Source organism: Gavialis gangeticus, unplaced genomic scaffold, assembly GCF_001723915.1.
Source record: "Gavialis gangeticus isolate Ggan-Ray unplaced genomic scaffold, GavGan_comp1, whole genome shotgun sequence".
In the NCBI taxonomy this organism is placed as follows: Eukaryota; Metazoa; Chordata; order Crocodylia; family Gavialidae; genus Gavialis; species Gavialis gangeticus.
This window is the reverse complement of record NW_017729016.1, coordinates 19,463,303-19,473,499: the sequence shown is the minus strand read 5'-3', so window position 1 is coordinate 19,473,499 and position 10,197 is coordinate 19,463,303. Positions and strand designations below refer to the sequence as shown.

General features: G+C 53.1%; 1 protein-coding gene across 2 annotated transcripts in view; it reads left to right on the top strand.

The window, feature by feature from the left end:
* The window catches only part of MMD2 (monocyte to macrophage differentiation associated 2), a 54,018-nt gene extending 46,308 nt beyond the window's left edge, over window positions 1-7,710 (top strand). For both annotated transcript variants that reach the window (XM_019512981.1, XM_019512984.1), the window contains 2 exons: window positions 408-477; window positions 989-7,710. In XM_019512981.1, the coding sequence (XP_019368526.1) occupies window positions 408-477; window positions 989-1,192 (274 nt within the window). In that variant the 3' untranslated portion in view covers window positions 1,193-7,710. The remainder of the gene's footprint in view (window positions 1-407; window positions 478-988) is intronic.
* The last annotated feature ends 2,487 nt before the right edge of the window (window positions 7,711-10,197 follow it).

The window sequence follows — 10,197 nt, the reverse complement described above, 5'->3', positions numbered from 1 at the left end:
TGCCACTTTCACTTCCAGTGGGAAGATCTTGGCTATACATTAACTTTATGGAAATAGGAGATTCCTCTCTAGTTTGCTGCTATGGCTATATGGCCTCTGGGCTTGGGCCTGCACATAGGATGCCTGCCAAAATATTTGGAAGCATCTGAAGCCCCAGGCGGGGGTGGAGAGCAGAGAAATAAGGGGCTGGGGTGAAAAAGAGGGCTGCAAAAGATCCAGGTCCCTGTAGTTAGAGCCTATCTGGGCATCCCAGGCTTGTGAGCAAACTCCTTGGGGCTGTCTCCTTTGCATCCCAGCTTCAAGCCTGCTCCTGGCTCCCCAAGCCTGGACCCCTGGGTTTTAAGGCATAAGATTAAGTTGCTCCCTTGGTGTTGCACCACCAGTGAAGGTGTCTTTGTCCTCCACAGGTACAAGCTGGTGGAGCTGGTGTGTTATGTGATCATGGGGTTCTTCCCTGCCCTGGTGATCCTTTCCATGGTAAGCTGCTGCTACTCTGCTCCATGCATGCCCCTTCACCTCCGTGTGCCTGGGCCACATCTGGAGTGGCTCATCTTGAGTTGCTCCCTGCTGTTCAGTGGCTCCTGGGTTTTGCCTCAGAGGCTGCTCTGTGTGGATGCTGAGGGTCGCGGGGACAAAGAGATAGAGCTCAGTTGTCTGAGCAGAAGCGCTTTATCTGGGCACTTTGCACTGGGCTCTCAGCATGGCTCTTACCACCCAAATCTGTGCTTCAAGGGCCTACAGCTTGGCACGACACAGCTGTGGCATCAGGTTTCTCTGCTTGGGCTCCTGGGGTGGCCTTCTTCATGCTGAGGGGAATAATATCTGCTGGAGAGGAGGATGGAAATCCACCAGAGACAACAGGACTGTCTCGCCCTTCTCAGCCATTGCTTGTGCAGCTCTGTCTCACCTGCAGTCTCAGGAAAAGGCCCCAGGGTGGGATCCGTTCATCTCCCACGTAGCTGAATGGTACCTCTGTGCTTGCCCACAGCCTAACAGAGATGGGCTCCTGGAGCTGGTGGCTGGTGGCCTCTTCTACTGCCTGGGCATGGTGTTCTTCAAGAGTGATGGTCGCATTCCCTTCGCCCATGCCATCTGGCACCTCTTTGTGGCCATTGGAGCTGGCATCCACTACTACGCCATTTGGAGGTATCTCTACCGGCCGGACACCACGGAGGCCAGAACATCCCGATAGGTGCCTTAAGGACATTGCACTCGCCAAGCGGCACGCGGGGGGGAGTCTTCCCAAGAAGCCGCAGTCTCTCCACTCCTGCTGGAAAGCCATCCCCATCACCTGCTCCCTGATGGGCAGGGTTCCCCAGTTCCCTTCTCCGGCTGATCTCGCGCGGACGAAAGGTTTATTTTAAACAGATCTTAACCTTGTGTATTGTTTATTCTTTAGGCAAAGGTTTCATAATGAAAGGAACCATCCCTGGGTGTACCGGAGGGGTGGGAAGACTGCAAGCTCTTCCCAGGGAACGAGGGAGGATTGCAGGAAGGCTTTGTTCACGTGGTCTGGAGCCGTCTCAAGAACTCTCCCCCCCATGGGAACTCTGTCTCCACCTCCTCTCACTGGACAGGGACCCAGCCTCTGCAGCACGCTTTGCTGGAGCCTCTAGCTGCTTTTTGAGGGCAGAGGCTGCTGTCAGATAAAAGGTTGTTCCCGTGGGGGATTTAGGAGGTAGGTGAGGCCTGGAAACGGACAGGAGAAATGGGTGCTGGACACCAGGGGCCAGCAGCAGGATCCGGTTGTGATGTGCAGGGATCATTGCCCACCTTAGTGAGTGCCCAGGTGGAGTGCAAAGGGGATGCCTGCTTAAACAGGGCTCTTATGCTGACCAGGGAGTGTGACCCCTTTGGAGACACGAGACCTGCAAGACGCAGCGATGTCTCTCAACTGGTGGGGGTCATTTTAAGGGTTTCTCCAAAAGGGCTGGCTCTTCCCCCCACACTATGCAAGTCAGCAGCACCGCCAACTGCTGTAGCTAGAGATGGGCGTGGAGAAACCCATTGCATTGAACCGTGGGAGGACCACACTTCCACTTTAAGTCAGCCCATCTGAAGGCCGAGGAGCAGGAAAAGAGCTATGGTCTGTAGCCATAGGGCAAAAACCTTGTTTTGGGACATGCTGACGCATGTTGGCCAGTTGTGAAGGGAAGTAGGGAAAGGGGCCTCTCTGCAGGATGAGTGGCCAAGTTCAGCCCCAGGGTTGGGTCTCCTGGCACGGGGGCTGGTATCCTGATTTAAACACAGCTGCTGTATGTGATTATCTGCCAGAGCATGAGCAGCTCCCAATGTTGTTTTCATTTCCCATTTCCCTGCCGCATGGAGAAGAGAGGTCTCCACTGCCCCAAGCACAGGCCTCTGTATGCAGAGGAGAGAGCTCCTGGTCCAGGGCCACATTTCCATGCAGGTTCCCACAGGACCCTCTTCCCTGTATGGATCCACAAGGAAGGATGTGTAAGGGTCTAGACCTCTGGTCCTCCCTGCTCTCCTGTAGGAGGATTTCTTGTCTCTCCTAAGAGACTCAGGTGATAAAGGAGTGCCAATGGTGGACACCAGCATGCACCTGCCTGGGCGGCTAGACCCAGCAACCTGACCTCTCAAGCGCTGAGCACTGGGCGCTGCTGTTAAATGCTGGGTTCGTTGCAGCTACTCAGCATTTGGGAAAATCAGAGCCGGGGATTGCTAAGGCTCCGGTTCGGTTGCATCAATGGCAGCCAGAAAGGCTGGGTGTAGTTTAGGAGTCAGACAAAGAGTCACTTCAGAGGCAGCCCAGAACATGCTGAGTGTCTCTTGCTGGGGTTTGGTCTCTGTGCCCTGGGGTTTACCTTTTGCCCTATTCCCCCAGGTCTGAGAAGCAGGAGGTGGGTAGTGAAGGACTCACTTAACAGAGCCAGAACAGCACTAAAAATGAATGAATCCCCTTGTACTCCAAGGCTGCTGCAGGGCACAGCCTTAAATAAAGCGCACAAGCCCCCACCAAACCAGCTCAGGGTGATGCCCCTGCCTGTATAGAGGTGGCTATCCCTGCAGCCCATCTGCTCTCAGACAGGCTTGGACAGCCAAAGACCAACTGAACAAGTTTCCAGAGGTGGCCTGGAGCCATCAGACTTCTCCATTGGGTTCTCTACGGCTGCCATACCTCATCTGGGCATGTGGGGAAGGGAGAAGGGAGCAGATCTGAGCTGCCACCCCAGGGCTTGAAAAGCAATCGTCACTGGGGTTTGCTCAGCAATGATCTGCATATAAAACCAAGTCTTGATCGGAGGGCCCCATGTCAACAAAGCCTTACGCAGGATTGAAACTTGAATCTATTCCAGGGCTCCCTGGAGTCTCCGAGCTCTGGAAAACCTTTTGTCTCAGCCAGGATTGAGTGTACCGCTTTATACTTTCCATGTAGACTGGAGCCCGTGGTCCCCTGTAAGCCTGTTCTGTAGGATGCACTTTGCTTTTCCCTCTGTGTCAGGCTCCAGTGGTGGTTCAAGAGTGAGATTCCCATTTGGAGAGTTTGCTCAGTCGGAGGGAGGCTGGATCACGTAGCAACATAAACCTCCTTAGAGCTGCTCCAGAAACTGGGGAGCAGTATCCCTAAGCTGTGTGTATTCCCTCTGCGTGCTCCATGGCTCGATGGCTCGACTGGGGCTTGCTCCAGACTCTCTATGGCTTAGATTTGTATCTGATTTTTGGAGAACCCTTACTGCTCCCCAAGCCACCTCTTCTGTTTCACCCTCTGCAGGTCGGGCCCACTGAGGGGGAAGAGGCTGAGAGATCGAAGGGCGCTGTTTTAAATGCTCCGCTCTGAACAGAGAATTGAGCAGGGCAAGGATAAAGAGGCTGTTGCATATCATAGCGGGGAACCTCTGGCTTTACTGCATGTCTGCAGCTCCGGTCACTGCCCTGTGCAGGTGCTAGCCCCTTACCGAGTACATGTATAGCTGTGCAATCCTTGGGGAGGATTGGTTGGCAGAAAGCTGGTGGGGCAGCAGTCATTAAGGAATGAGGAGCTTTCTAGGGGCCAAGACTTCTTTGGGTCCTTGTCTCTGTCCTGGGCTCCCCTTAGCTCTGCCCAGTGCTTTGCACAGGTCTGGGCATGCAGGACATGCAGATCAGTGTCAGATGATCCACTCTGCACTTGTTCAGCCTCCTGGCATGATTTCAGTGTGGAGGCGGTTCATGACTCTCCGCCGGTATAAAAGGAATGAGCATTGACTCGGACCTCCGAATGCCCCGAATCCACGTTTTCCCCAGCTATGGGGCAGCGAGTTTTTGAACAAATCACCACCTGTGGGGACTGATCTTTTGAAAGCAGGGTAATAAGGACCAGAATTTGGTTTCCTTCTGAGCTGAGGGCAGCAGATAGGATTTCAGTCCAGACCTGCCCATGATTATAACGTGATCATCACCCGAGTTGAATTTAGGCTTGCGATAGCAGCCTCATCACTGGATGCGAGGGCTTTCAGGGCTCTGCATCTTTCCTGAAGGAATCGCTTGTTAGCTCTGCTTTCAAATGCTTGGGAAGGCCTGGAATACCTCAGCTACTCTCATGGGTTAATCACCAAGGCAGCTCTGTCCATTTGACCAGGCTGGAGCCTTTTAGGGGTGTACAGCCACTATTCTCTATCCCCGGCTTCTTTCGTGGCCTGAGCCAGGAGGTGTGTAGCGCCCTCAGTTCCTGTTGCTTGGGCCCTTATAGAGACAAAGTAATGGGTTTTTTTCCAAAGGAGAGTCTAGAAAGTGCCTGGTGAAATGCTGGCGGTGGTCCTGGTAGCTTCTTGTTCAAGGGAGTGATGCTTTGAGAAGGTCAATGGGCAAGTGGCGTTACTTGATAAAGCACAACCACTGCAGTCTAGCTATGCTGGAGGAATTTGTGTCTGTTGGCAGGGGACCAGCACTTGCTTCCTGCTCCATGTTGCTCTGGTGAGCATATGTATTTGTCCATGCTGATCTGCTTTCTGTCCTTTTGCATGTGGCTTGCTTCCACGGGCTGTCTCAGGCTGGGCAGATACAGAAGCTGCATCGTATCACAGGTCTGGAGGGTAAAGCATCACCCCCCTAGATGTCTGCAAGAGGCCTGCATGGCTTTTGCCACCCCTTTGCTCCTCAGGGGAGTAGTCACAGAGCAGTCAGGCTGCAGGAGTCTCAGGCGGACGTGGGAAGGTGTTGAGCATCTGACAGCCCCAAGCAGAGCTGGGTCCAAGAAAGGTTCCCTGGATGATAAGTCACTCCTTGAGTTGAAAGAGGGAGGAGTGTTGGTTGGAAGAGTCTACTCACCTCCCAAAGCCAGAGCTTGTATGCCAAGACTTTGGGTTACTCATGGGTCGGTCCCTGGGGTTGGGCTAGCATCCATGAAATTACCCGAGGGATGGATCTCTATGGAGAGTTGAGGGGTGTCCAGGGTAGATGCACTGTGCTCCAGACACCATCACACCACATCCACCTGCTTGACGTCAGGCTGAGGGAGTTGCTTTGCGCAGCCACTGGTGTGGACATGCTCCGGTGATGGGAACGCTGGGGGAGGAAATCAGGGATATAACCACAGGGACACAAGAGACTCAAGTGCCTTACCCCTGGGGAGGCAGACCACGCCAGGCCAGCAATGGCCACATGCTTCTCCCGGTGTCACTGTTTAGCCCATGTGTCCTAGCAGAAACGTAAGCAGGATTTGCTTCCTTCACTCCAAGAAATGGAAGGAAACCCCCCACTAGTGGCTCTGGTGCCATATGCATTTTTCCCCAGAGGAGCTGGAGAGGGGGCTGAGTGGGCAGGTGGTTACTAGAAACATCTCACAAGAGACAGGGGCTGTTCCCAGTGGTTGAAAAGTGTGGGGAGGGCTGCAGAAACTCACTCTGCTGGGGCTCTTTGCTGTGAATCTGAATGGGAAAGCCAGCCTGCACTGCACTGTGCTAGGAGGGACAGCGAGAGAAGAGATGGGCCCAATCCACGGCCATGGGATCTGGAGTTTGGAGCCCATCTTTGCTCATGAGGGGGAGCTGAAACATGGTGCTGGATGGCTGCTTCTTCCCCGCGTCCTTCTGCGTGTCCCTGCCAGGCCCTGACTGCTTTGAATTCTTGCCACCTGGCAAAGCCTCAGGGGCTTGGTGGGTCAGGGATGGCAGAGGGAGGTGTGGTCTAAGCCCAGACCAGGGAGGCAGGGCCTTCCTGATCCCATTGCTGCTTCTGCCAATGACTCGCTCTGTGGTCTTGAGTGAGTCATTTATCCGATCTGTGCCTCAGTTTCCCCAGGGTAACAGGGGAGAGTGACACTGACCTACCTCACAGGGCTGATGTGGAGACAGGTGGCTAACGCGCTCTGGAAGTGCCCCGGGCTTTCAAAGCACTGAGGACTTTGATTGTGAATGAGCCTGAAGTTGCCTTTAAAATAGGTGGTCCATTCATGGACGTTGGTTGGACTCTCGGAGCTGCCTCTGAGGGTAGCAGGTCAAGCACACCATGGTTTTCCTCCTTTCCCTTCCTTAGCTGAATGCCATAGGGAAAGAGCTCCCTAGGAGAGGGGCGTAGTGTAGAGCCCAGCCCCTGATTTCCTCTGCTGGGCAAATACACGAGTGACCCCTCAGCTGGCAGAATTTGCACCGGATTTGGAAGAGGCAGTACATGAACGGGGTGGGCAGGGCTAGGGGCAGCGCTGAGCAGGGTTCTTGGTACCTCGTCTGTCATTTTTTCACTTCCCATCTTAATCGACATGTTGCCTACCCAGCGTGTCGCACTGCCCCTGCCCTCCCCCAGCCCCCCAACCTCCCAGGAGATGGTCCCCACTTCAGGTCTTCTCCTGGTGAAGACCCATCCTGCTAGGAGGTAGGTGAGGGTGGAAACCTACCCGCCTGGCTTTGCTACCCCCTGGCCCCTGCACCACACCTTCCTCCATCCCAGGCTGGCCTGGGTGCCTTGCCCTTTGGTACTGTTAAATGGGCTCCATCAGGATGCTGGATCCTGGGACCATGGGCACAGAGAGCGAAACTGGAGAGAATGAGCTTGGGCTGCCTAAAGAGCCACGTTCTGGGGTATTTCACCCCAAAATGTTATCCCAGGGTTTGGCTCTCAGCAGCCTGCTAAGTTTTGTTGCTACATAGCTGAATGAAGACAACCTCTAGCCACTATTTTACATTGGGGCAGTGGAGAGAGGTTTCCCCTTACAAGCCCTTGTGGGTAAAGTGGCCTAGAGACAGAGAATGGTGGCTTTGGAGGGAGGCTAACTCATCCTTACCAAGAACGCTTTATCCAGTCTTGCTGGTCGAGACTGAATCTCAAGGGGGAGATTCAATAGCTGCACAATGGTGCCCAGTTCCCAGGGTCCGACCATGGGAGCAGAGAACCTACTTGTCCCTTTAACTTTCGAAAATCCTGCCCCTGGCTTCAGATTTCCTGCCTATGGTCCCAGATTTGCCAAGGAGGACAAGCTGCAGACCTCCCTGCATTTTATACAGCTTTCTCTGGCCCAGCCCAGGGTTACCTGATTCTGATAATCTTTTATACTAACTTTTAATGACTCATAACATTTAGGACATCTGTGAATGAGGTTTTCTGAGTGATTTTTTAATGTCTCGTATTTTACACCACCCGCTCTTGTGAAATCAGTATTTTATATTTAACATGGTATTTAATAAAATGAAAAAAATTTGTAAGAAAAGATAAAATGCTAGCGAATGTCATTTCTTGTGAAGTAGGATTTAAATAAAAACTCAATATACCTCAGTCATGCCTGCATTGTTTCTGGTGCATTTGTTGAGTCAAAAATGAATTTTCTGGGAGGATCTAGCCTCTTCTCCCCCCATTTTCTATCTAGCTTGTCCAGAGTTCGTCTCTTAGAAATAAAGAGAGAAAATCCAGGCAAGCAAACATGTACCATGGGGCGCCCAGCTCAGCACTGCTGCTTGGTTGATATGAAGTCATTACTTCTCCACACAAAGCCAGTTGCAGAGTGTCATTCAAAGGACACTGAGATTAGCCAGTGATCAGCAGTGGGTGACGTGTCAGTGCCAAACTTGCCATCAGCTCGATTCAGCTCCTGCCTGGGGCCTGAGAACAAGCTCCATTCCAAGGGAGCTCCATTTGCTGCTAACGGAAAGACAGCACCCAATTATCTCAGTGCATAAATGTCACTTCTGTTGGTAGCGAGCAAGGCAGGCAAGGCCATGTGGGGCCAAGGGCAATGACTTCACCCTGTGATGGTTAGAGGGATTCTGAGATCTCAGTGAGGTGCCACATGGCCCAGGGGGAACAAAGGGTGAATTTCCACTTTTGGTTTGAGCAACAAACCAGCTGTATGGGAAATTCAAGGGGAGGCAGATGCCAAGGGTGTAGGGCGTAGGACTGGAGCAGTACTGTGCCTAGATTCCTGGTGGCCCCAGGCAAACTTTTAGTATTGGGCCCTGCTTTGCTAGAGACAATAATAATAATAATTGGACAATAGAAAAAAATGACCATTTTTGGGCCCCCTTTCTCTCCGGGCCCTGGGCGGCCACCCAGTTAGCCCATGCCTGTGTCCAGTTCTGGTCTGGACCGATCCCCAAGCTGACCGTGACTATCTTTTTCTGACAAGTCCCTCCACCAGTTTGCCAAGTCTTCCCTGGTGGCCTGTAGACCCAGAGAGGGTAGACGTGATGGATCTTCAGACACTTCATCAAGGCGGCTTCATTTCAGACTCCCTGTTGCCAGCTCTGGCTTGTCATTCTGGTTCTTCCTTCATGTACTTGGGTCAAACATAGGGAGAGAAGCTCAGCTGAGGCAGGCGAGGCATGGAAAGCAGGAGGACAAGAGCTGACATGTCAAGGGACCCTTGGAACCAATTCACAGCTGTAAGGCATCCCCATACACTACCAGCTCCACTGCAGGGAAGACCAGGGAAGACCTCCCTTGGCTGTACCCACCTCCAACTTACCTCACAGTTGTAAATGTGGTGCTGGGGTCCATGTACAGGCCACCCCCAGGGCCCTGGACAGAGAATTAAAATAGTATTAAATTGATTGCAATTACTGGATTGCTTTTATTTATTTAGTTTGGAGAAGAAAAGGCTGAGGGGGGTGTTGATAATAGTCTTCAAACACCTGAAGGGCAATTACAGCGAGGATGGAGATGGGCTTTTCTCTGTGGCCATAGGGGACAGGATGAGGAACAATGGCCTCCAGGTGCAGCAGAGGGAACTGAAGCTGGAGATAAGGAGGAACTTTGTGGCTGTGAGGGTGGTCAGCCTCAGACCATAACTAGAGAAGTTATGGAGTCTCCATCCTGGAAGAGCAGGTTGGACAGACATTTGGCCAGGACGGTTTAGTCAGGGTTGATCCTGTCTTGTACAGGAGGCCGGACTAGAGGACCACATGAGGTCCCTTCCAGCCCTGCTTTCCTTTGATCCTATGCTCCCCATTGGGTCTTATACAAAGCAATAGGAATGATTCAAAGTCACTTGTGAAACATTTTGAGTATCGAATGCTTGTTTATTTTAAAAAAGACCGACAGTATTGAAGGATTTGAACTCCAGTTGTGGCAGTCATCCACAGACAGGCTAGGCTCTTCGCACAGCAGCCAAGGGAGCAGGCTGCACAGATGCTCTGCCGTGGGGAGATCTTTGCCAGGCCAGAAACCTCATTTGATTGTGAAACCGCGGGAGGACGTGACACAGAGGATGCCAAGGGCACCTGGTTTATTTCCCAGCTGGTGGCACAGCCCCAGCGAGGACAGATCAGGGAGCAGGAAGGCACAGGACAGAGACTGCAGGAGATGATGTTGCTCCTTTGTCCTGCCAGGAGGGCGATCGCTTGTCTCTGGGCAGCCAGGGAGGCGAGCGGGCGAGGGGACACCTCCAATGCACTCGCACGCACTCCCCCTACACACTCGAACCCTTACACCCCCATCACATGCACCAACTTTTATTTTTGCAGGGGGCTAAGATGCCCTTGGGTCCCCATGTACTCGGCTCCTCTGGCCTCCAAGCCCCACCCCCACTCACATGTCCACACACACACTCCTACAGCCCCACTCACACCCGCTCACATGTCTACACAACCCCGTCCTCACATCCTCCCACCCCCAGTCCTACACCCCCCCCGGCTCCCACCACACACACCACTCACACCCACACACGTCCACACCCCCTCACATTTCTACAGCCCTACTCACACCTCCACTCCCACTCACACCCACTTATGTCCACACACACACAGTCACTCCCTCACACCCCTACAC